The 27877-nt window shown below is 39.6% G+C and overlaps 1 protein-coding gene across 1 annotated transcript in view; it reads left to right on the top strand.

The window, feature by feature from the left end:
- The window catches only part of TOX (thymocyte selection associated high mobility group box), a 275115-nt gene that overhangs the window by 142237 nt on the left and 105001 nt on the right, over positions 1-27877 (top strand). The window contains exon 3 of the mRNA XM_044294040.1: positions 17836-18078. Coding sequence (XP_044149975.1) covers positions 17836-18078 — 243 coding nt within the window. The remainder of the gene's footprint in view (positions 1-17835; positions 18079-27877) is intronic.

Genomic DNA, 27877 nt, shown 5'->3' with positions numbered 1-27877 from the left:
CCAGAAAGCAGTTGGGTTACTGTATGCAAAGTGTTCAAATTGAAGTACTGTAATGATTTTTCTTTCCCTGTACTTACAGAATTGACATGGAGGGAATTATTTTCATTTCCTGATTCAGTATACAGTGACTCTTGAAACCTTTTAAAAAATGGCTGAAAGAATGGGCCATATTGTATAGAGATTAGAGAAGATCAAAAATTGCAACCTAGACATGAGTTGGCACACATATCATCACATATCAATTAAATTTGTATAATATTAATTGACCCCAAGGAGACAAAAACCTGTATTGTAAAAAAAAGAGTATGCTATATTAAAGATATTTTTCAAGATTTGAAAAAAAATAAGCTAAAAAATTTCCATTAATTAATAAATCTCCTGTCATTCCAGCATCATTACTTCAGTGGTCCCCACCAGTTATTGTGGATTTCCATGAAGCAGTCATGTGCCATACACCCATTTGACAGCTGCAACCAAGTTCTGGGCTCAGCAGTGATGCTGGCATGTATGACACAAGTCATGCCGATGTATAGCACATCACCACTGCAGATAGATCCCAAACGTTCAATGGCATTACTGGAGCAGCGGAATTCCAAAAGTTAGGTGATAGATCTATGATTGCAGTGAACTGCACTGCTGGTACCCTCACCAATCACTAGATACCCCCTCCACTTCCTTCTCACCAAAGCCCTGTCAGTAGAGCATGCACGGTGCCCTTCAGAGTCTATGGGACTGACAGGAAGACAGCAGAGGACAGCACTTCTCAGCTTCCATCATCCCTATAGACCAGGGATGGCCAACCTGAGGCTCTCCAGCTGTTGCAAAACTACAACTCCCATCATGCCCAGGCAGTCTACAGCTATCAGCCTACAGCAGGGCATGGTGGGAGTTATAGTTTTACAACAGCTGGGGAGCCGCAGGTTGGTCATGCCTGCTATAGACTTTAAATGGAGGGGCCATGTGCATGCTTGACTACTGCTGCATTTAAACTCCTCATTGTTCTTGTGCTCATGACTGTTTCAAAAATGTACAAAATGATGTAAGGAATCCGTTACCTCCACTTGCAACTTCTACTGTTAGGAGACCATATTTGAGGGAAATTGCTCATTATTAGTTCTTAGAAAATAACTTGGTCAAAAGGGCAGCACGGTGGCTCAGTGGTTAGCACTGGTGCCTTGCAGCACTGGGGTCCTAGGTTCGAATCCGACCAAGGGCAACATCTGTATGTTCTCCCTGTGTTTGCGTGGGTTTCCTCCGGGTACTCCGGTTTCCCCCCACACTCCAAAGACATACTGATAGGGACCTTAGATTGTGAGCCCCATTGTGGACAGCCCGCTGCTAATGTCAGTAAAGTGCTCTGGAATATAGTAGTGCTATATAAGTGCATGAAATAAATAAATAATCCAACTAAGTGACCCAGCATTTTCATCATAAATTTATATAAGAAAATGATATGCTCTCCATTAGTTCACTTTAGCTACAGAAACATTTAGATCCACTTGACTGAAACAGTCCAATACCACTGTTTTCATGATCCATATGCTCAATGCCATGACTAAATAAGAGGAAAAACAAAGGGAAAGGAAGAGAACATTAATAACATGAAGAGAACCATATCAGCCGTGCTCTTCTATGGAACATTGTCTCTGTATAATATTTATATAGACACATTTGCAGAGCTGTTAAACCTAATTATTACTTTGTACTATCAGTTCTTTCTAGTCTCACAACCTAATTGTCGTTGTGCAAGTACATAGAGTAGCAAATGCTGTTCTTTTTAATTAGTGGCTTTCATGTAGTCTGGCCTGAAGGGGAATCAGTGCAGAGCCGTCTATACAAAAGAAATGAAGCCTGTATTAAAATGTTTGATGTAAAATTTGTTGCATTTAAAATAGCATTGTCTGGCTGTGATCTCAAAGTTCCCTTCGCTAGAGATGGCCTTCTGGTTCACCCGGCGGTCATTTCACGGCAAACTTTGCTCGTTCGCGATTCGACAAACATGCGAACATATGGCGATGTTCGCATGCGCCATATTCTTTTGCATTGCGCCGAACTTTGACCCATGACACATCCATCAGGTGGTACAGGACAGCCAATTGAGACGTTTCAGCACATGGACACACCCCCTACCTTATAACAGAACCCGAGCTGGCCGCCATTTTACATTCAGCGTTTTGCCAGTATAGAGAGAGGTTGCTGTGTGGAGCGGGGACAGACTGTTAGAGACACCAAACGCTAGCTAATAGGGACACAAAAGTCATTTTAAGGACTGGTGTAGGTGTGCTATCGATAGGTGTGACTTACTGAGGGGTGTAATATACTTATAATATATTTCTAACATGGAAAGTATATTATAGTGCATTTGTATTGTGCAGCAGTTGTGTGCGGTTCTGCTGAGATACCGATTTCTTGTTGTAGTTGTTGGACAGTATTTTTTTTGCTTCTTTGAAATATTGGTTGAGCTCAAATCTAAGGATCCATGTACTCTGACCTGGAAAAAGGCACTGGTCTGGTGCTGACACTCATCTATTTGTTCTTAAAGGGAACCTGTCATGTGGATATTTGATTATAATCTAACTAATTATATACAATCATTAACTACTAAAAAGTGCCTTAGATGTATTCACTCACTGGTGTGACAGATGGTTACCTCATAATATACACACAAAAACGCCACATGCCGCATGCTAATAAGCTGATTTGAGTCCAGCGTGATGCCATTGAGTCCAGCGTTTATTTCATTAACAGCTATAGCCACTTCCCTGCCCACCTGCTGCTGATTCATAAGGAAAATAACTGTCAAACAGCAGCAGGTAGGCGGGAAGAGTCAGGAGCTCATGAATATTCAGGACTCCTCATTATAAGCTGGAACATTTCAATACAAGATGTTGGCAGATTGACTGGGTCAATTAAAGAAAGTGACCCAGCATTTTGCTAAGAGAATCAGTCACTTATTTATGTTGCCCTTAGTTGGGACACCATAAAACTGGTAACAGGTTCCCTTTAAATAAAGTTCTTTGGTGACCATGGTCATGTATTTGTTGGATTTTTTCACCTCTCTCTGGTTCCATATTGCGACTGTACTTTAAGTCCTGACCAAGAGGCAGTGTTCCAGAAGGGGTTAACAATAAAACATTGCTGCCCCAGTCCCTGCTTACCACTCGCCAATCATTGGCTTCAACAGTCACGAACTTCAGGTAGTGACTGGCTTAGGGGGCATAACAAGCCATTTTCTGTGTGTCAAGCAGGGAGCGGATATCAGTGGGGACCGGAGCAACAATGCATCAGCAGTGGCCAGAGATCAGTGAGTAATGTTTGTTTGTTTAATCCTGTCTGGCGGCCTGGCCCTTTAAAAAATTTATCCCCCCCCCCCCCAAAAAAAAAAAAAAAACTTTAATTGCTATTTACCTGACTTATACTTCAGTACTGAGTTTTCTACACCATGGAGCACCATCTCCTTAATTTTTTTCTAGTACAAGATCTCTTTGTACTTTAACCAGTCGACAGCAATTTTCAAGATTTTGTTTATTTTTCTCCTGAAAGTCCAATATAGTTCTAAGATGCTGCCAACTGAAATCCATATCAGTCTAACATATAGTATTCACTTTGACAGCTTGAGAATAGATTTTATTTCTCAGCAGAACCTATTGGCATATAGAAATATGACCAAGTCAGTGAGCAACAAATCTCTACTATAATTCATTAGTTGTAGTGCCGCAAAACAAACCAAGTCATTGTTAGGTAATGTTCCTCCATGTTCACATTCTTCATTCAGTCTGCTTTTTTATCCTTTTACCCTAGGATTCAGGAAAAACAGTAGCCAAAACCTGCATCCCCAGTTGGTGCCATGCAGCTTTGGGTGCTGCAACTCTACCTGAACTGTGGGACAACAGTTAAAAGGAGATTGCTTGGAGAACCACTCCCCTTAAGGGTCCATTCACACGTCCGTTTTTTCTTTCCTGATCTGTTCCGTTTTTTCAGGAATCTGGACCCATTTATTTTCAATGGGTCCTGAAAAAAAACGGACAGCACAATGTCAGATTTTTTTCAGGACCCATTGAAAATGAATGGGTCCAGATCTGGTCCAGATCTGTTCCTGAAAAAACGGAACAGATCAGGAAAGAAAAAACGGACGTGTGAATGGACCCTAAAACTAACACCCAATTGCCTAAAAAAAGAATACTTGGGTATGTTTGATGACTAGAGATGAGCGAAAACTAATCCAATTAGTTTCAAATGTCCCAAAAGTTTGAATTCCAACTAAATCATTTGCAATTCGATTCAGACCATTCTCTCAAAATGACAGCCATGTGAGAAGAAGGGGAGAAGGCACCTGCCACCAAAAATTGATAATTTGTGGACCATGTTTTAATTTAAAAATAAATCCCATTGTGTTATTAGACAGGCTGTTACCACCAACTACCATCCATTTACATATAGCTAATTAGCCATATATGTCAGTTTTACTTAGACATTACTGATGTTGTTTTGGCTTTAAAGAGCTTGGAATGGGTTGGATACAGTCCTAGCAGACCTCTGAGTGACAGACATGACTTTTTAGGGCAATCTGAGCACTTTTGATTTGGGCCAAGTTTGTTTGTATCCGAATTGAATCTGCTGAACAATAAGTCAGAAAATATATTTTAGCCTCTTGATCATTCTCAATCTAGATCCCATGTATGTCTGTTGATTTTGTAATGTTTAGCTGTGTTTTTAAGGAATGAAGAGGTTAACTTTCAGCCAGACTCTTCGCCCTGGGACTTACATAGAAAATTGCTAAGTAGCAACATATGGTTCACTACTGTTTCTGTGATGTTGCTGCAAGCAAATAACACAGTTACGACTCTTGAAATGATTTTTACAGAAAGCTAACTTTGGAATAATGCCACAAAACTCAACATACAGTGAAAATTAATGATATTTTTGAGACTATCCCAAAGGTCTGCTTGGCACCACATTCTGATACCGCTGGTTTATATTCGTGGTTGCTAAATTCCTTTTGCAAATCTCTTCTGTGGTGGTGTGCGGCAGTTGTAAACCACTCAGTGCTGTTTTTGCCCACAGCTATCTGTTCTGACCATGATATCAAACCAATATATAACACTACTTGAGTCGTGAAATGTATGATAAGGACTAGTTTTCGAAGAATTTGAATTAGCTTTAGAGTATTTTTGATTTTTGAACAGCTTGGTGCCTAATAAGGTTCATGGTATGTGTAGTTTGGTGGCAGATGGGTAGTCATTGGTTGTCAGTTCCATCAATACACTTGTGGAATTATTTTCTGTGCCAATATAATAATCCCTGTAGAACAAATCTGAATGTATGGGCCATGCTGCAGTTGCGATGCAGCCACCTTGTGGTCAAGTACCTCATGGCTGTACAAGCCACAGCAGGTTTAGATTAATGGAGTAGGACTACATTGCCTATTTGGTCTTCATCTTTAATGGGCACATGGTTTGCGGGAACCATACGGCCATTAATAATGAAGACTGAAGGAATGCAGTCCTATTTATTTAATTTGAGCCCCCTACGACTAGTACGGCTGCACGTTACTTGACGACAAGGCGACCGCAATGCATCCATAGTACGGCTGCACTGTATAGCTGTATCCTTAGAGCTAATATACATTACAAAGCAGTTTTCACAGAGGTTGTAATCTGAAACTGTAGGAACCCCATGTGCCACCATACAGTCCTTGCTCTGTGCACCATTATTTGGTACATATTTTTAGGAGAGAAGGCCTTTATAAAGCTATGTTCACACCAGTGTTCATTTCTCACCCCCTTCTTTTTGTTTTTGTTTAAACTGGGTAAGAGAGATGAATGTGGGTCGGTGGGGAAAGGATTTAGAATTGAAAGCAATACAAGTATTATACGTGAGGAGTAGGTGAGTGACAAGCAAACGGACTGTAGAACAGTATTATAAACCGTAAACTCTAATACAGAGTTTACTCCATTTTTGGCACAACATACAGCACTACTGTATTGGCTGTAAACCTCAACATAGGTCCATAATAACGCCATTATAAGTGAATGGGGTCCCTTATATATTATGCAGTGGAACATAACACATTTTTCTCACTGATCCCATATACATTTATGAAAAGTAACCTCGGTCTGTATGAACTGTGTGGCACATCAGTGTTCAGAATGAGCCTATAGATTTCTGTTTGTTCCATGATTTGGATTGATACAACATAGACCCATAATAACTCCATTTACACAAGGCCTTACTAATAGCTACAGAAAACAGACTTCAGAAACTCATATTCCAGTACAAATGAGCAATGACAGGTTGGGGTCTTAAAGTGACCCAGCTCAGTCAGTCACCATGATGTCTTTGTCATATAACCGTCTGCACCGTTTGTACACAGCCCTGGGAGGGTGAACCGTATGCATGGTATCTCCGTCCTGAGGAAAAATAACTGACCAAATAACTGAAGTGTGAACTCGACCTTACTTGGAAAGTTGTGCAGCTATTAACAATCAATTTAATTATTGTGCAACTTTTAGTGAAACTGCAAGGCCCCCCCTGGGCTGCACCCCGGCTGCTCCAGGTGAGCCCAATGAATGGCTGAGAACGGCAGTTCAGCTGGCAGTCTAATGTTTATGGGATGCTATCCCCCAACAGATGATGTTGGGGGAGGAAAGAATTGGGAAATGTTAATATTTTCAAACTATCGTTTGGCCGATAGGTATTGAATGTGTAGGGCTGGCTGAAGGTCAAATTCAGACAGGCGTAGTTTACCAGTGTGTAGCTATCTTTATTATGTAATACTAGTAATCCCTGTGATTCTCCTGAACCAAACATACAAGTGAAGATATATATTAAGGGGAATTTTTAAGTACGTTTTATTTTGGGGTCTGCATTGCCCTAATTTGCTCCAAATTTATCAAATATCTCACAGTATTTGATGCATGTTTTACACTTCTGTCCACTGGAGTGGCTTAAACATGCAAACTGCCACACTCTCTTTTTAACAAATAAACCAAAAAACGACCTACAGTATATATTCTAGAGTACAAGGCTTGAAAAATTCTCTCACAGTACCGTACTGCTGAATAGTGATGGGCGAACATCTGCCGGGACGGTTCGCGAACACGATCAAATGTTCGCGAACCGCAAGTTTGCGGCGGGTCCCATTCATTTTAATGGCAGGCGAACCTGAAAAACCTTCAGCTCATATTTGCAGCCAAGAAATAATTACTAGAAGTGCACAAATAGTCCCACAACATGGACAGTGACATACCAGATGTATTATTCGAATTTGCGATCTCCGTTCATAATTTTTTTTAAATGCTAAATATCGGCAATATAATTTTTGCGTACGCGCACACCAGTTATAATTATTTTTTCCAATACCGTTTGTCACTGTGTGTAGCAGAGGGAACGCAGCAAAACTGCAAACAAATGCTGCACTACCCAAATGCACTATATAGAAAGTATATTGTTGGTATATAACACCCCGCTTCTATCCGTTTTTGGGGGGCGACTGGTATCTCACACCAGTACAAATTATTTTTTCTAATTGCGTTTGCCCCTCTGTGTAGCTGCAGTATCGCAGCAGAACCGCACACCACTGCTGCACAATACAAATCCACTATAATATGCTTTCTATGTTAGAAAGTATATTCTAAGTATATCACATCCCTATGTATATCACACCTATTGATAGCACACCTACACCAGTCCTTAAAAGGACTTTTGTGGCCCTATTAGCTAGCGTTTGGTGTCCCTAACAGTCTGTCCCTGCTCCAGACAGCAACCTCTCCCTACACTGACAAAAGACTGAATGTAAAATGGCGCCCAGATCGGGTCTATTTAAAAGGTAGGGGGTATGTCCATGTGCTGAAATGTCTCAATTGGCTGTCCTGTACCACCTGATGGATGTGTCATGGGTCAAAGTTCTTCACAATGTAAAAGAATATGACAGGCGCAAATATTGCCATATGTTCGCATGTTTGGCGAATCGCGAACTAGCAAAGTTCCCCACGAACCGACCGCTGGGCGAACTGCAAGGCCATCACTACTGCTGAAATACATCCATTTGAGTGAGGCCCTATTATTCTTCTATTTTCCAATGAGTATAGCAAAATATTCATGTTAGACGAGTAAAGCTCTTGAGACGTGTTTTGAACAGAGACAGGTTTGTATCCCACCAACAGGAAGAATTTCTTATTTATCAATTTGTCTTTGAATTAATTGTTCGTTTGTTAGAGGCTGCTCAGAGATGGTATGCTTTTGATTGATTTGGTTAATCTAGCAAAGTCTTGCAACCTAAACTAGTTACTAGAACCAGTTTCACTGCAAGATTGTAATGATTAGTGTATGCAGTCCCCGAGGTATTCATTATATACAGAATCGTTCTTGTTGCCTTGCATAGAAAAGCTGCATTTTCAATAGGAAATAAGAAGCAGCCTGTAAAAATAGACTATCTAATTAAGTTAAACTACTCTAGCATTTGACTTGACATCTTCATTTTTCAAAATGAAAAAGATGCCTCACATGAGCACAGAACTTACTATTGTTTACATTGGTTGAGGCTGGAATCTGTTTTAGGAAGGTTTTAGATTTGATGATGGATTTGTTCAGTGAAAGCCTACATAGAAATATCATGTGTCAGTTGATCTGTCTGTCTACATACTATTTTGAAGGGCCCCTTATGTGTTATATATGCCCAGTCTAGATACACTATGTGGGCAAAAGTTTTCAGACATCTACACATTAGGGATTTATGACATTCCATTCTAAACCCTCGGACAGTAATTGTACCTAAAACAGATTTCAATCCACTCTGAGGCTTTCTACAAGATTTTGGAGTTTGTCTATGATAATTTCTTGCCCATTCATCCAGCAGAAAATTTGAGAGGTCAGACACTGCTGCTGGATAAGAGGGCCTTGCTTACAATCTATGTTCTAGTTCATCCCAGAGGTGTTTGATGGAGTTAAGGTCAGAGTTTTGTATGGCCAGTCAAGTTCTCCCATGCCAAACTCACTCAGCTATGCCTTCATGGACCTTGCTTTGTCCACTGGGGCACAGTCATACTCAAACAAGAAAGTTCCTTCTCCAAACTGATGCCATAAAGTTGGAAGCATACAATTGTCCAACATTTCACTGAAACTTAAATTCCTAAGCCAACCCCTGAAAAAACAACCCTGTAACATTATCCCTCCTCCAGAAAACTTTACAGTTGGCACAATTCAGTCAGGCAGGTGAGGTAAGGCTTGCATGCAGTTGATCTGCTGAATCTCCCGATGCAGATCAGAGGAGTTTTGGTACTCTGCGGTTATTGCATCAGCAGAGTGTTGACAACTTTTAGGCTTCTTTCACACTCGCGTTCTGGGCGGATCCGTCATGGATCTGCAAAAACAGATCAGTTACAATAATACAACCGCATGCATTCGTCATGAACGTGTCCGTTTGTATTATTTGTAACATAGCCAAGACGGATCCGTCATGAACTCCATTGAAAGTCAAGGTATCCATTTTCTATTGTGCCAGATTGTGTCAGAGAAAACGAATCCGTCCCTATTGACTTACATTGTCTGCCAGGACGGATCTGTTTGGCTAAGTTTTGTTAATCAGTGAGCAAAATGCTGCAGACATTGTATGGTGTCCGCCTCCAGAGCAGAATGGAGACTGATCAGAGGCAAACTGATGCAATCTGAGTGGATACATTTCCATTCAGAATGCAGTAGGGAAGAACTGATCTGTTTTGGACCGCTTGTGAGAGCCCATGACGGATCTCGCAAACGGAAAGCCAAAACGCGAGTGTGAAAGTAGCCTTATACAATATGTACCTTTAGCTCTATAACTTTACAACATCTGCCACTTCATGGCTGAATTCCTGTGCTTCCTAAATGCTTCCATTTTCAGGGACTACCGGAGGTTTTTGCATTTTCATTTTTCTTCCCTAGTTTTCTTGAGCCATAACTTTTTTTATATTTCCAGTCACATAGCTTTATGAGGGCTTATTTTTTACAGAACAGGTTGTTCTTTCTAATGCCACCATTAATTATGTGTCATGGACGGTGTACAGGAAACAAGACAAAGCAACATGCATATATGACTCACTGGATCCAAAGCTAAGGAACCAAAGGGAGACCCCTGCACAAGACCTAGCACTTTCCCTGGCTGCTCAGCCTATGCAAAGATCCCAAAGGTGGATGGTTGCATACCCATGTACCTCGACTATATAACCCCTGAACACCCTACAATAGTGAGGGGACACGACCACCGGCTCCCGACACCAGACACGGAGGGAGTCAGGGTCACCTGGGATCCAGCAAACAGAAAATAACAGATAAATGTACAGCACTTAACTTTGTAGCAGACTGGAAAACAGGATCAGCATGCACACACACTCCAGGAAGAAGTATAAGCCGCCCAGTAAAGCATTATGGGGAGGAATTTAAAGGGAAGCAATCAGTCCAACTACATGACAGCTGAGAGAGGCTAACGAGATGAGGAACTGAATACCACAACAAAGAAAACTCAAGGAGGAGGTTCTGAAAGGCCTCTGTCAGAGCTTCTCAGCTGTCTGGTTGTGACATTATGGCATAAAATGTAGTGGGAAGCTGTAAAAAAATTCCAATTGGGAAAATTGAAAAAAAACACAATTTCTCCACCGTTTTACGGGTTTTGTTCCCACAACATTTCATTTATGGCAAAACTGACCCATGCCCTCCATTCTATGGGTCAGTACGATTACAACAATACCCCATATGTATAGGTTCTTTATGTCTAAATAGTGTAAAAATAAATTAAAACTTTGATAAAAAAAATATTTTTATCCACCATATTCTGACCCCCACAACTTTTTTATACTTATGTCTACTGAGCTGTTTAGGGGCTAATTTTTTGCAGAACAATCTTTAGTTTTTATTGATAGCATTTTGGAGATTGCCTGACTTTTTGATCACATTCTATAACTTTTTTTGGGTAAGAGAAGCAATGAAAAAATGGCAAATTGGCCATTTTTACCCTTTTTTCCGTGACCCCATTCGCCGTATTGGGATTTTTTTTTCTATTTTATTAATATTGTCATTTTAGTCACTGTGATACCCATGATGTTTATATTTATTGTTATTTAGGTATTTATTTTTTAATTATACGGAAAGGGGGTGATTTTTTTGATTTTTTTAATATAATTTATAACTTAAAAATAAAATTATGATTTTGTGGCTCATATATAAGCCTATAAATGATGTTTTTTGTTTTGGTCTATCAGGGATTTTTTTAAATGCTATTTAAACTCAATATTGTTAATTTCTTATCCTGGCCTGCCATCTGTGGCCAATAAAGGAATTGCAGCATGAACACTTTCATCCTCGTCAGCGAGGCTGAAAGTGTTCAGCCCAACTACCAATGCCCCATTTGGCAACACGGAGCATCGGTAGGAAGTTTTTTTCTCATTTAGATGTCGTGGCCTTACTTGGTCACTGCATCTAAAGCATTTAATTATCGCAATCGGCATTATGGTAACAGCAAAGAGATCTGCCGACCATGGCGCCTGCTGCACGAGCGAGCGGGCGCCATGTTTACACATCGCTCCAGCGCTGTACATGTACGGCGATGGTAGCGAACGGGATAATACCACTTCCAGTTGATTGTTGATTTGTTGCAGTGGTGGCATCTTATTACAGTACCATGTTGGAATTCAGTGAGCTCTTTAGAATGCCTCATTCTTTCCCAAATAAAGGCACACTGCATAGCTCAATTCTGGATTTTTTACACTTGTGACAATGGGACTGAATGAAATACATGAATTTAGTGATTAATAGGTGTGCCCTAATACTTTTTTCCATATAGTGTGTATGTGAGATGAAAGAGTAGTAAAGAATAAATAGGTATAGCCTATATAAGGCATGCTCAACCTGCAGACCTCCAGCCATTGCAAAACTACTACTACTACTACTACTCCCATAATTCCTGAACAGCCTATAGAAGGGCATGGTAGGAGTTGTAGTTTTACAACAGCTGGAGGGGCACAAGTTGAGCATCCCTGGTCTACATCAATCCTTGCTTCTGTAGACCTCTGTGAGGTCTTTTCCCATATAGACACTTGACAGGTACAATTAATGACATAGCATGTGAAATGTAGGATTATTTAATTAATGTCACTGCTATGGAAGAAATTAGAAATATGAAAGGTAAAGTTTAAAAAATTTCCTAGATGTAGCAGTTAAAGGGAAATTTTATGTGCTAATATGTATCACATATTTACTGGGTAGGAAGGGAAGTGGTGATTTAAAGGGCTTTCTGAGATTTTTTTTACTGATGATCCTCTGGATAGGTCATCAGTATGTGATTGGTGGGGATCCAACACCCGTGAACCCCGCTAAACAGCTGTTTTGAGAAGGCATCGGTGCTCCTGTGAGCTCTGCAGCCTTCTCTCTGCTTTTCCTAGGCCAGTGATGACATGTACATCGATCGTGTGGCCTAGGAGCAGCTCAGCCCCATTCAAGTGAGGGAGGCATCCCTAACAGTGACCCAAGACTACTGGAGTGTTTTTATTATTGGGGTTTATTGTAACATGCAGTGCCTGTGGGCCCAATGGGCCAACTAACCAGTTTGACTTTTGGCTGAACCTCGGGGCTTTGTCTTGGCATTCTCCTGGTATTCACCTTTTAACTCCTGTACATGGATCTGGACTTCACTGCAGGGGACCAACCAAGCCCCTAGTTCCTGGAGTAGTCCTGATGTAGCTGGAAGCTAACCTGTGGGGGTCAGGGACACTGGTGTGAAACACCAAAGGGGTCAGGCAATACTCATAGTCAGGAAACTAGCTGAATGTCAACGTAGGTGGGGTTTGTGCACATCCATGAAACCAGTACGAGGTCAAGGCAGATGGCAATGGGGAAAACAGGCAAGGATCAGGACGGGAGATGTGGAGTAGAACTGGTAGTCAGGCAGAAATTTGGTACACTGGTACTCAGACCTTTACTTGGCAAACTAGAGACAAGGAACCTAAAGCTCAGGCACCCTCCCCTTGGAAAAGCTGCCTAATATACGACTGAACGTCCAGACATTGGCCGGGGAACATTTTGGCTGTGCACGATGGCCTTTTAAGAGGGCAAGAGCAAGCACACTCACCCTAAGAAAAAAGCAAGAGAGACCTCAGACATACACAGGCATAGCCTGCATCACACTGCAAAACACCAGCAGCCAGAGCCCACATGAAGCTAGTGAAGCGGCTGCGGATATCTAGCAATTTTTATTCGCAAACAATGTTACATGATGTGTTTTGCTCATCTATCTGTTCTATACATTTCTTTATTTTGTAAAATCAATAAAAAGAGATTTGACACACAAAACACCAGCAGCCAGGAGCACTTAATGGCATTGGGCAGGAACAGAGCAGGAAGGCGACGGTAAGAAACGCAGAAGGAAGCAGGGCAGAGGCTGGCACAGACTGCTGGCATGACATTTGTAAAGTAAGAAAAGTCATTGGATAGTGTATATAGGGTCAGGTAAGGGAAAGTGATGAAGACTGTGAAAGTCTGAGTCTACTTCTTATATGGTTAACTGAGTTTATATACATTTCCTTCCTCGATTCTGCTCCAGTGTGTAAAAAAGAGCCCATCCGTACAATGAGTAAAATTGATGAGAGAGATAAAAAGAAAGTTGTGCCCTAAAAGATAATATGGTTTTGATAACTGTGGCTTGATAAATTAGCCCGCTGAGTGCTTTTAAATGAAGATGATCTATTCGTGTTGTCGAACATGTGAAGTAAGACAAAAAGTTGTTTTCAGGATCATTGACTTAAACATATCAATGGCACTGTTGGACAATTCTTGCTGAGAGTTGAGATGATTTATGTAATGGACTCCAGGTTTCAGCAGTAATACATTATGTTCTGAAACTATCGAGCCTAAGTCATGCTGAGACAAAAGACACTTCATTGTGAATGTACTCCATTCAGAAATTAAAGATAAGGTTCATCCTATTTAAACTTCTCAAAGTGTTCTCTGCGAAACACATTATCAGAATATTTAAATGTCTACAAAGTAAAATATGTATTTAATGAGCTCGGTGGTGTACTGTATATTACATATTCACAACTATTTAATTTAATAACTTTAGATGTGGCTGAATAAATGCAGGCAAAACACACTGTGAAAAAAGGAAAACCTTCGCTATTTGCAATAATCTGTCATGAATTAGAGAGATCAGCGAGCTTCTTAAAGTGGAATTGATGCAGGGTTGAGTAGAATGCCTGGAAGAGTTTTAGTGTTTGACAGTGTAAAGGGATTTTATAATTTTTATAGATTTTTCACTTAGGCTGCATTTATAATAACATCAGTGGGGGCTGTTCTCTTTCTGCATTTATCACCCAAAACAAGAACACACCGCAAGAAAAGGGAGGATGACAACATCTCTTCTTCTACGATTGGTTTCCAATGTTTGTAAAAATATGGAATGGAAAATTAACTCATCACTAGTGTGACTGTGACCCAAACTAATAGAGCAGATGGAGTGAATCAGAAATTTAGTGTACTCTGCTGGTATCGTGGAGGGTCCATCCTACTTCTATCCAGTGGAGGAAGGCATAGCCAGGTGTTTAGGGCTACACTCTCCAATTACAGGTGTTTCCTCAAAATCATCCATGCACTGCTGATTAAAATCTGAGAACATTGCAGTGTACCACAGACACCTTTTGAAATATTTAATCAATCCCAAACCAAAGGTTAAAAACATGGATAACCATATGTACACCCCTCATGTATAAGAACTACATGATATAGAGAAGGATTGGAGTTTGCTTCTTACCTTCTACATTTCAGTAGAAGGATAGAGCACACTAAGTTTCTGATTTGTCTGTGAAGGTTCTCATTTATCCAGGTCATGGTATATCTGTAAAGAATAATTCCAGTTGCCTTGATTTATTCTTTACAGATATCAGTTTCTGATTTACTTAGACTTAGGGTGAGTATTCCAGCAGCCATGTCCACTGGGAGAGAGGATATATCAGCAGGTATGGCCTTCATAATGCACAACCTTTCTGAAGCTCCACCCTGCAGGTTGCTCACAGCCTTCCCTGCTTGCTTTTATGTGCTCGCACAGGCTAATCTGTCTCCAGCTAATGGGATCATTCCCTGGGTTATTTAGAAGGGTTTCCCTTATAGGAAGGTGTCTTAGGTATAGGTTTCTAGCATGTCTGCTCCTGCAAAGGTCCATGCAACTTCCATCTGACCTCCCAACAAATGCCTGTTTACCAACAGTAAACAGTAGCCTGTACTGACCTCAGCTTGCCCATTGACTTTGCTTTTACCTGTCCCCTTGATGCAATGTACTGGTGTCTTTTGATTCACCTAGGTCAGCAGCTTCTAAACAGAGACTGCATCTAGAAGTTATAGCCTGATGTCCCCTGTAGTGAAGCCCAGATCCCAGTACAGGAATCCATCTTGACAATACCCTCATGGGTTATCCCTAAGTCACAGCCATTCAGGGGCACAGTGGGTCCATCCCGCTAAGTTATACTTGGAGAACTGAACATTTCTCTTCTGTTTGCTGCACATGGGTCCTTAATCATTTGGTATGTAAGTGAATGATATCTTTTTAATGCATTGTTTAGGAGCCTGTGTCATGTTCCAGCTTCATATTGATTACAATTTATTATGTAGAAACCAATCTCATTGTTTATTTACAGATGTTTCACTTATGAACATGCGATACTTTCAGGATAGTAGCAGCTTTACATCCCAAAAACCTGTAAGCACAGACTGGTGGTGCCTTAGAATCCATCCATTTTGTAGGCTGTATCTTAATTCATCTTTGGATTTAACATTTTTATCTGATATTTAAAAATAAGGCAGAAATTTGTGGAGTGCTTCTCACAACATCTAGCTCCATTTTCAATCTTCCTATTGTCCTTCCATAGGTTTCCCCCTGGCATTTCAATTGGACTACTTTAAATAGCGTAAATATTCCTGGTTTACATATGCGTACACATTGTTCGGTGTAGTTATTGTAGCCCTGTGTAATTTTTCCCTTTAGCAAGTGCCCTTCCCACAAGGCCACTTATAGGCACATGCCTACTGTGCCTATAAGTATATCCTGCCCTGCACTGAACATGTTCCATCCATACCGCTGGTACGTGCTTTTATCAACCATAATGTTCACTTTAGGTTTTTACAAATGTATAGAACTTTAATTTGTATTTCTTGTTAAAGAGTTTACCGATCTTTCAAGGATTTGGGATTCAGATATTCAATGACTTAAATCTATGTATTGGATTGAATTAAAATGAAAAGCAAAAGCTCAGCAAACCGAATGTTTTTTTAGAGGGGGGAATTTACAAAAACTGCTTCAGATAACACAATGGACCTTTTTATGAAAAGTAATATGGAACAAGAATGTTGTAATTGCAACTAATCAGATCACTGAGCATTTAGCAAATGGAAGGACCTCTACAGCCCATTAGAGAGAGATATTATATGGCTATGTGCTTGATGGTATGCATCTGTTAACAATAGATCCTGACGTGATGAGTCCTGCCTCTGTAGTCTAGCTTTTTAGTAAGCATTGACTTCATTCTTTGTCAGGGAACCTTTAGCCCATACTAATAGGTTATGATATACATTAATTCTAGTATCCCATAGCCAAACTCCAACACATACTTTGAGTTCAGTTATTGATTTTTGTTTTGTGGTCCACCTTCTGACAACTTTAACAGCTACTTCTTGGATCCTGACATGAAGATTGTCCGCATACTTCTGGTCTTGCAGTGTATTTACCTATCTGTTTGACTGACATAAATGCGTAATGGCTACTTTTTATTTACTTATTTTTGTAAGCATTTACTTAATTCTTTGCCATGAAAACGTTTGCCCATATTGATACATTAACATTGATACAACTTTAAATGCCCCACAAAATGCCCGGGCACCTCATACAGGTTATACTTACCCTGCTCCCCGGCACCCACGTCGCTCCTGATGCCTGCACGGCCACCACTGAATCTCCCCGTTGTGCGGATCAAAACATCTGGCGAGGGGGGGAGGGATAAGCCAATAGCAGGCCGTGACAGGGACCCCTTCTGTTGGCTGGCTCCCGTCACCAGATGTTTTGAAGATGCAGCAGCGGCCGTGCAGACATCATGAGCTATGCGGGTTTCGGGGAGCAGGTAAGTATAACCTGTATGAGGTGCCCGGGCATTTTGGGGGGCATTATAGGGGTTGGATAACCCCTTTAACAGCTACTTGGAGCAATTCAGAAGGGCAGCAGGTTTGTTTATGTCACACCGGACATGTTCAGACATTAGATTTTGTAATTTAACCTTATCATGCTAAATGCCAAATGATTTTGCGCAAACCTCTCGTACATCCCAGTGATCCAATACTTGCAAAATCTGTATAATAACCAATTCACATAAAAGGTCCTAATGTATATCAATTCTGTGTAGTATTAAAATTCTCACCATTGGGGATGCTTTTGTAAAAACTTTCACGTGTATTTTGCCAGTACGGTAAAAGCATTTCTGATCAAATGTTGATTTTGTAAATTACATTTGTTTTCCCCAGACCTGGAGAAAAAGATATACAGCAATAATACGACTCTGCAAGAATCTTAATGGGGCCCTAGGAATTTATTAAATGATTTTTGATTCTTGAGAAAACTGTGCCTAATGGAAATTCTACAAATGCCAGACTTTGTTATGCCTTTGGGGGAATAACGTTCCAAACAAAACACTAAAAGAGCTGCACCATCATCTATTAGGGTTTAACTTGTGCTTTTACTGAGTAAAAATAACTTTACTTGGAAAATAAAAGCAGTATGTTTGTGATTGCCATGATACATGAGTAAATATATATGGTGTTTTCCCTTTCCAGACTTATCCTGGACACAGTCTAGAGAATGAAGACTTTAATATCCCGCCTATTACACCCCCTTCAATGCCAGAGCACGTGCTTGTACCTCTGTCAGAAGCAGAGTCAGGATACTCCTCTCTTTGTCATCCCATGAACCAGAATGGTCTACTGCAGTTTCATCCACAAAATATGGATTTGCCAGCGATTACAGTATCAAACATGCTGAGCCAAGATGGGTCTTTAATCTCGAATTCCCTTTCGGTGGTAAGAGATGTTTTTTTTTTTATGAACTGTTCTTCCTGCTGATTTATTATTATCTGTGGATTGTTAAGCAAGTCATATACAAATTCCATCAACAGTAATCTAATTATCTTAACTTAAAATGAAAACCAGTGAGAGGTTGTTTGGCTTCCCAGTGAATGCAGAAATCATCTTCTTAGTAACTACTGTTGAGATAAGTGATTTCAAACCTAATATAGGGGTTGAGATCTTACCAGGGACTTGGAGTATAAATGGGACCCAATGGTCTCTCAGCCCTAGAAATAAACATAATGTTTGATGGTTTAAAATAGATTTTTGCATTGGGGCCCAGGAGCTTGGCTTACACTGTTTAGTTTAATTTAGTGATCACTAATTCAGTGAAAGCTTTTTTAATTTATATTAAATGTTAGAAAACATATTATTATATTGGTTCTTAAATGTGCTTTGAGTTGTTAATTATATGTGTTAATTATATGTGCTGTTCAAAATGAAAAAGGAGAATTCTACATTATTTGTAAACTATTGTCCTGGGTCACTTTTGTTTGGTCACAAATCAGCCTAGGAGAGCATTCAGGAGAAGAGCGAGAGGGACTGCAGACCAAGCCATGAGATAGTCAGTCAGTCTGACCGATTTGTTAGTGAATGGCATTCTGCAGCCTGCTGTGTATGGAATACATGCAAGCTGCAGAAGCCGAACAGGCCAAATGTTTTATGAAAAACATATTACAAAATATTTTATAGCGCAAAATGCATGCAACTAAATAAAAAAAATGATCTAAAGGTCTCCATAGCCTGTAAGAACATGGAAGATGACAGGTAGTTGATGACATCCTTCAATGTGTTTGTGGAAAAGGATACGTGAGAACACCATGAATCTATCACATTTGGCTAAATGTTACTAACTATATACACTACTCATTGATAACATTGGATATTTCCATATTCTTTCACCATTTGAAGGATGTTTTTTTCATTTGCAGTCTTCATTCCTCACATGATTGTTAGCATGACTGTGAAATGTGAAGATATGTAAGAATAAAAAATAGTTTCATAGCTGGGTTATTAATGTTTCACTTCTGCATTAGGAGATGAAATAGTTTGACAATGCCTTCATGTGGCTGTTTCTTAGCAACCTGGTTTCTGGGTAAAAACTATACATTTATTGACTATTGAACATGTTTGCCAACATTTTTAGGCAGTATATAGATTGGATATAGTTTGTCCAAATAAGATAGACCTCTCTACGTATGTACACTATAAATGTATATACAATGCCTTTTGAAGGTTTCCACCCCCCTTGGTGTTGTACCATTTTGTTGTATTACAATCTGAAAACTGATTTTAATTTACATTTTATGTAATGGTCCTGACAAAATACTCCAAATTATTACAGTGGAATAAAATTGAATGCATAAGTATTCACCCACAATAAACTTCAGAAGTCACACAATTAGTTGAATAGGTTTCGCTATGATCAAAGTGTCACACAATGTATAAATACATCTGTTCTTAAATGCCTCTGAGTCTGCAAGCACTCCATACAAGTCAGAGACAAAGTTGGGGAGGAGTAAAGATCAGAGATGGGCTCCAAACTTTGAACATCCCACAGAGCACCATTCAATCCATTTTAACGAAATGGAAAGAATATGGCACAACCACACATCTGACAAGTTCGCCCACCAAAATTTACAGACCAGGCAAGGGGGGGCATAAAAGGGGTTGACCGATGAAGACAACTTATCCCCTATCCTCAGGTTTTCTATGCCAGTCGTGATGTACCCTGCGCAGCCAGAGGGTGCACCTAATTTATAATGAGGCACACACCTCATCAGGTCATAAATTAACTGCAACCTCTGACTGTCCATGCAACTAGAATGAAAGCTATGCCAGATCATAGCTGAAGTACTGTAGATTCCAGTCATCATGTATAATGCTAATGAATTTGCCAGAGAGTATTAGGAAAATAGCTCAAATGTTCATGGCCACTATAAAATCAGTTGGCAACTGGTCTTTCTATAGCTATATGCAGTGGCTTTAAACTGTAACTGTCATAGTGTAGGGACGGGGACATTAAAAAATTTTTAAAATATACTTTATAAGGGTAAAACCTTTCTTTGTACTAAAAAACATGGTATAAAAAGTCTTCTTAACAACGTTCTAACAGAGTCTTGATAAGGAGCGTCTGTGTATAACAAGTCAGATGGACAGGATGATGGACAGTGATAGTTATAGCCAGTGGAGTAACTACCATAGCGGCAGACCAGGCGACTGCTATGGGGCCCAGAGCAAGAGGGGGCCCAGTCTTAGTTGGAATTATCTCCTCTTCTACTGGAGGTAGGTCAGATCTCTACCCTCTAAAGGAACAACTTTTAGCAAATGAGGCAGTGGAAAAATTGCCCAAGGGTCATTGAAAAGAGTTTGGGCAGAAACCCTTCTGACCTGTGTGAGGGGCCTGGTATGATCCTTGCTGTGGGGCCCTTACTTATCTATGTATGCCACTGGTTATGGCATATGTACAGTACATAGTTAGAGACTGTGTGGTGAGAAGAGTTAGGCTGTACACCTCTGTATGTTACACACAGGCTTCTTCAGCACTCAGTAAAACTGAAGACTGAAGACAGACTCTCCTTAGCAACTCTCAATTAGAGCTTTGCTAAGAAGACTCTTTACACCATGTTTTCTAGTACTAAGATCTTTCCATAATAAAGTATATTACAATTTTTTTTTAACATCCCTGTCCCTATACTCTAGTAGAAACAAACTGATACAACTGTTTCACTTCATAGGAAGTATGCTGGCTTAGAAAAAGGGGCATGTTTTTATTTTTATAGAAACAATGCCTCTTCTGTCACTGGACTTGGTCTAGTATTGCATTTGAGCCTGTCCCAGCCCATAAACAAGAGGGATGCCACTTGAAGAAACACATACCTTTTTGTTCCTGGACAGTCCCTTTAAATTTTACTATCGTTAATAGTCAATGATACAATGAATCAAATGTAGTAACATTATTATCTTCAAATTCAAAATGTTGCCTTGAAGAATTATTATGTTACATAAATATATAATAGAAATAGGTTGTTTTGTTTGTTATTATTCAAGACAAACCCATGCCATTTTCCCATGATGCAAATAGGCTAGAAAACAAAGAACTGAAGCGAGTATTTTAATTGCTGTGTTTTTCCTCTGACAGCACTGATTTTCTTTGTACTCAAATATCACTGTTTTGACAAGCAGCACATACATATGTTTCATGCAATGCCTATGGAAGGAAAGCAATTTTTTTTCCGTGGGTCCATAGGGAATGCTGTAAATCAGCAAATGGAGATGTATTAAAGCAGCATGCATTTCTAATACAGTATTCAGCTATTACAGAAAAGAATCAGTAGCATATTGAATAATGTAGCTTTCAAAGCTCAGCAGAAAATTTGATTACAAACAATTTGATTACTGGTTTCTGAAGAAATATTCCCAAAATATTGTGGCATTTTGCTCCTGTAATGCATAAAACATAACAGCAGACCCGTCTGGAAGTTCTTTTAGGACAGTAAAGAATAGATGATGTCAAGTCTAATTACTTCAATATCAAATAACGCAAGCATTAGTCTGAAATGAAATGGATGTCACATTGTGTAAAAAGAAATGCTTTTAAACAATGTGACAGGGGGATAAAGGCAATGAATAATTAGATATTCTTTGCACAATTTATCATAGCTTTATCAGTCAAGCCTTTTATTTTTGAAATTATTCCATTCTATTCAATAAGTTTGTACAAAGAAAAATCTGATATGACATCTGAAACATAAATAGTCATTCTGCTGATTCCTTGTGCATCTTTGGGCATAGTTGTTCGAATTTGCCATTCACGGTGTTTCTGGGTTCCTGGGTTGAAACGGGTGAAAGTTTGTGAACCCTTTAGAATCATCTAGATTCTTTTTATTTAATATGAAGTCTTATATGATAATTGAATCTAAAATTTAATTGAGAAATACTTGAGTAAACTAGTAACATAACTTTGAAATTTAGATCCAAGAGAGGTGCTCAGAAAAAAAAGATTGTTCAAGAAAGGTTTATTAAACTTGATCAATTCTTTAACACAATAAAGTCTTAAAGGAGTCGCCTGGTTATATAGTACACCAAACACTGCAAATTTTTTATCCCATATACCTGTTTTTTTTATATCAGTGCTTTCTTTAAGCTGTTCTTAGCATCACTGCATCCTTGCTTTCTCCTTCCTGGTGGGTGCTTGCTGAGCCTTACTAACATGGAGAGGGGAGGAGTAGGGGATGGGACTACTGTGGTGGGGTCAGTGTGGCTGGTGGAGCAAGCCCATTACAGAGCAAAGCCTGCTGGGTTCATTTAAAAAAGCTAGCAGGAAGTTCATGAATACAGGAAGTTCTGCATGTAAACATCCTAACAGGATGCAGTGAACAAGGGAGAGAAAGCCCTAACATGAAAAATAGACATCGGAGCAAACATATGTAGTGTTTGGGGTAATCTGGGTCAATTATAAAATGTTATTATGATAGTGGTCAGGGCTCTGAGAATCCCACTGATCAGTATACAGTGTGACACTCTTCAGAACATTGTCCACATTTGGCTCCTGATGGCTTCTCCATGCCCTATAAAGGCCCAATAGTGTCTCACTTGAGTGAAGCCATGAGGAGCACTGACAAACACCACAACCAGTTTGCAGGTGCACGCTTTTAATGCCTCCTAAATTTAATAATTATTCAATACTGATAAATGCTAAAGATTGATACCTAAGAACAGTCAATGCAAAAGGGACCTTACACTTAAAATTTATGTTAAACCTTCTGAGTTAGTCATGGAACAATCTTATAAAAATCTGTTTCAGCTAAATAATATGTTAGGTTGGGGTGCTTTCCCGACTTTGTTTATTGCCCTAATCCTTCTTGGTTAGTAGACAATTAATCTGGACTGTAGCAGGAAGAACATGTTGAAGAGAGTAGATTGCTAAAAGATAATAGATAACATTCTGTAATAGCCATGTCAAGCCCCTGAACCAAAATGACACCTGAGCTAAAGAATTAATGCAGTATGATTTAGGCAATAAATACGTTGAACCAATGTGTGACGATTTAATGAAATAAATGACAAAGTCATTTAATTTGTGATCAATGTGTTCATTGGTGTAAGGAAGCTAAAAAAATGTTTATCATTATTATTATTATTATTAAATTATGTATCAAATATGAGAGAGTTTAGTTTAGAAAGTTAGTTATAAACTTAATTGGCACAAACCACAATTGCTGATAACTAGACTGTAGAAACTAACTCCCTGCTCTGTTCTAATGTCATGGATGAAAATAACATATTTCACAGCGCATAGGATCAGGGAATATTTTATATCACATTCCTCTTCTAATGTTTTTACGACCTTTTAAACTAAACCGGTAATGAAAACAAACTTCAAATCATAATTATACATTTTCCCAAGAACATAACCAAAGATTTCTTTTTTTTTTATTCCAGATTCCTAGACTTGGATATCTAGATATCACAGTCTTGTCATCTCTTGTAAATTTTATTTTTGTATTTATTTTTATTTCCTATTTTAATATAAATTCTGCAGTGAAATATTCATTCATATCAGTTCCCAACCCCATTGTACATCATAATTGAATCTCCTTGTCACACAGCCAAAGGCTCCCATACACATCAGTGTATTATTGGCCGAAAGCAGGTTCAGCCAACAACCGAATATATATCGGGAGCTGCCGACTCTCCCCAGAAAAATGATTTTGGGGTAGAGAGGGATTAGGAGAAAATATTTTTTTCACCTGACCTGTTTGTTGTCCCTTTCTTCAGTTCCTTTCTCTCTTCCCACTGAAAACACATACACATTCGGCCGGACCAAACTTGTATGTGTATGGGGGAGTCAGGAGGGATTTGGAAGAGATAGCTGTCCGCTGAACAGTGTGTTTGGATAATATCCTTGCAGAAGATGATCAGATTGGAACCCATGACACCAAGGCAAGGAACTTTAATATGTATGTATATGTATATATATATATATATATATATATATATTATATATATACACACACACACACACACACACACACAGAGAGTGAGAGAGATTATAGGATCAGATAGTTTAGGATGTTATGGAATGCTTTTGGAAATAATTGTAGAATTACATTATTTCACTAGTCACTTCATTACTAGATTATGCATTGTTATTGTTAGCTTTCTTCCACTGTATCGATTTTGCACCATGGATGCCTGTGCATGGGTACATGGCATATGGATAATAATTTTCTAGCTGCACAAACTTGCTCTCTTTGTTTCAGATATAATATTATGTCTAGAAATGACCAAGGCTGATATGCTGAAACCCGCCAGCACTGCTTGGGAGATGAGTCCGATGAGGCTTGCTGCCCCCATCTTACCCGGCCTACAAATGACTATTGGCAGGTTTATTCCCTGGTATGCATAAGAAAGAAATCTGTCAGTTATCATCAGCAGGCGGGGAAGGACAGGGACTGCTCAGAAGTGGCAGACCACTGAAATCAGCAAGTCTCCTCACGCTGACTAAGGCGCTCTCTCCCCAATGAGAGATGGTACCCCCTGAACCCCCTAAATCCTGACTGGCCTCTCACCCAGTTGAAGGGGTTATCCCAAATTAGACAATGGGGGCATATCGCTAGGATATGCCCACATTGTCTGATAGGAGTGGAGAAAGTTGAGGAGGGCGCACTGCACACGCGCAGCTGGCCTCCATTTCTTTCTATGGAGCCGCCACATAGAAATGAATGGGAGCGGTGGCTGCACATGCGCGTTGCACTCCCATTCACTTCAATTTGAGAGGCGGGGAGCTGCGCCTGGTAGTAGACGGACCTCGGGAATCCCGGGGTCCTCGAGCCACAACTCTCCCCAGCTCTGTTCTTGTAGGTGTGGGTCCCAGAGGTGGGACCCGCACCTATCAGACAATGGGGGCATATCCTAGCGATATGCCCCAATTGTCTAAGATGGGATAACCCCTTTAAGCCAGTACTCTCTGCTCTGCACTGATGAGGGGCAATTATTCCGAAACAGCTGTCTGCAGATGAGGTGCTGGCTTATTTATTATCCACGTCATGTCTCAAGGCCTTTTAGGGTCGAACATGGACTTATAGAATAGCTGCCTTATGTCTGGTGGCATTAGAGGCAGAGCTTGTTAGGAGCTCATTTGAATCCTCTCCAGCTCAGTCCTATTAAACGGAATTGATGTATCCTACCAATGGTCATACTTGATAGTGTCATTATGATGGTGGGAAAGGTTTCTTGTTGGATGACTTGATTAAAGGAACCATTAATTCTGCATGGTACCAGACAGAAAAAAATGACAAGTCAACCACCCATAAACTAAACAAATAGAAAAAACTATTGCACATCCAACTGGCTAAAAACAACATTTTAGTTTTGGATTGGCTTGTTCAGAGTATGACTTCAAATCTAAAGAAAATTTAACAGGAGCACAAATAGAATTAGGCAGTATATGTATATTTGAGAGCACAAAATTGCCACAATACAATCATACTGGAAATGTACAATGTTATGTGAATGTTGTAAACCCATCTTCCTAACCTGACCAGAAGGACATTATAGCAGCAGCTTGTATTCCAGAGCTGCTCTTTCAACTGTAACTGATAAGCAGTTTCAACATTAGCCATCCATATTATACACAGAGACTATGCTGCTCTATTTTCCCTTCCTTCCTCTTTCTTTGTCAGTAGTTATATCCATGTACCTTCTGTATAGTACTAGTATTAATAGTACACACAATAGTACAACAAGCAAAGAAACAAATAGAAATAAGGTCTAAACAATTCAATTCACATACGGTATGTATATCGTGTACCTGAGCTACAATTACGTATGTTTCGACTGAATTGTAATCTTCAATCCAAATCTCTAAAAAACAGTCATTTGCATTTTATGTTTCAGCAGGCCATTTTCATCTTCACAAATGGTTATTGGTTGTGACCTCCTGCTAGGTGGGTCACGTTTAGCTTTTCTCTTTCTGCTCTGATAAATTATATCGTTCATCTGGTTTATTTGTCACACAATGTAGCTTCAAATATATTATTTTAGAAATGTGATCGCTTATTTTTTTTAATTCTACAGAGCAATTAATTCAATAGCGGTATTTTAGGCTAAGTATATGCAAACATATTGTGCTCTAGAGGTGGAAATAAATCCTTGCCTTTAGCCTTAAATTATTATGCTAAAATGAATTATTCTGGGAAGATCACTCAGCATTGACGAAGGAATAATACAATTGTAAAGATGCTAGTTGAATCATGGAGGATAGGTGCGACTTAAGGCAGAGGAAATTTGTTGCGACTTATAAGGCTCATTTTCTTGCATTGTACTATTTATTTTAGCCTAGAAGTGAGCGAATTTCTTAAGTCATTTTGTGTCCGATTAGTTGAATAAAAAATAAAAAAATAATCTATTTGTGTCTAAATCAATTCTATATTAATCAAATATGCTCCAATTGGCCTGAGTATTGGTGTATGACACTCTGGGGTCTCCTAGGTCTCCTCTTTTAGTTATTTTTAAAAATGTTACTACAATTTTTTGTTCTCTTTTCCACCCTCCTTTGAGCTCTTGAACGTAATGAAAGCAATAACAAATAATGTCAGAGTGACACTGATATATATAGCTATGAATAAATGCAGTGGAGTAGCTAAAGGCTCATGGGCCCCGTTGCAAGAGTTCAGCTTGGCCCCCCTTCCCTCAGTGCTTTGTGCAAAGAGGCAAAGGAGCACATAGCCATCCTGCAGCCTGAGGTCAAAAATTGGAATAGCACCCCTCCCCATGCTAAATTCTTGACCTAACCCTTCCCTCCAGCCATAGGTGTAACTTGAAGATTCTGGGCCCCAAAATCTATTAACAGAGCCCTCCCAGCATGCACTTTTTATAATATCGGTGTCTTCTTATGGGGCACAGGGGTCTTTGGGCCCTCTCAGGCTCCTGGGCCTGGTATTGACTGCTACCTCTGCAACAAGCTAGTAGATGTGTGTTCGGCTATTAATGGGTAGTAGTAGTGAAGGCTGTGTAGAGGTAATGGAAGTGGCAGTAGGGGGATTAGCAGCAGAGAGTAGCAGTTACGGTGGCCAGAGCAATCAGGGGAACGCTGTAAAAAAAAAGAAATAAACATTGTGCCAAACAGATTTTTTAGTGAGCTCACCTCCCCAAAAACATAACATTAAACATTAACGTAAAAATGAAACATAAAAAACTAAACATATTTGGTATTGTTGTAGGGCCGTAATGACCGGATCTATATAAATATCACATAATCTACCCCATGAAGTGAATGGTGTAAAAAAAACATTTTTTAAATGACACCAAGCTGCTTTTTTTGGGACTTCTAAAAATGAGATAAAAAGCCACCAGAAATCCAAATGTATGCCAAAATGGTGCTTATAAAAGCTACAGCGTATACGGAACCATTCTTTTCAATGGATCCGCAAAAAAAATGTAAGGTACCCCCGTATGCCTTCCGTTTCCGTATTTCAGTTTTTCCGTTCCGTTCAACGGACAAATATAGTACTGTTCTATCAGGGGCCAGCTGTTCCGCAAAAAACGGAATGCACACTAATGTCATCTGTATTTTTTGCGGATCTGTTTTTTGCGGACCGCAAAATACTGAAAAAGCCATACGGTTGTGTGCAAGAGGCCTGTCTCACACAAAATAAGCCCTCACACAGCTCATTCAACAAAAATAAATAAGTTATTGCTCTTAAAAACCATGACAGAAAATTCCATGTTAGAAAATCCAGATGCCGCT

This window comes from Bufo gargarizans, chromosome 5 (genome assembly GCF_014858855.1).
Source record: "Bufo gargarizans isolate SCDJY-AF-19 chromosome 5, ASM1485885v1, whole genome shotgun sequence".
Taxonomy (NCBI): domain Eukaryota; kingdom Metazoa; phylum Chordata; class Amphibia; order Anura; family Bufonidae; genus Bufo; species Bufo gargarizans.
This window is presented reverse-complemented; position numbering and strand designations above follow the sequence as displayed.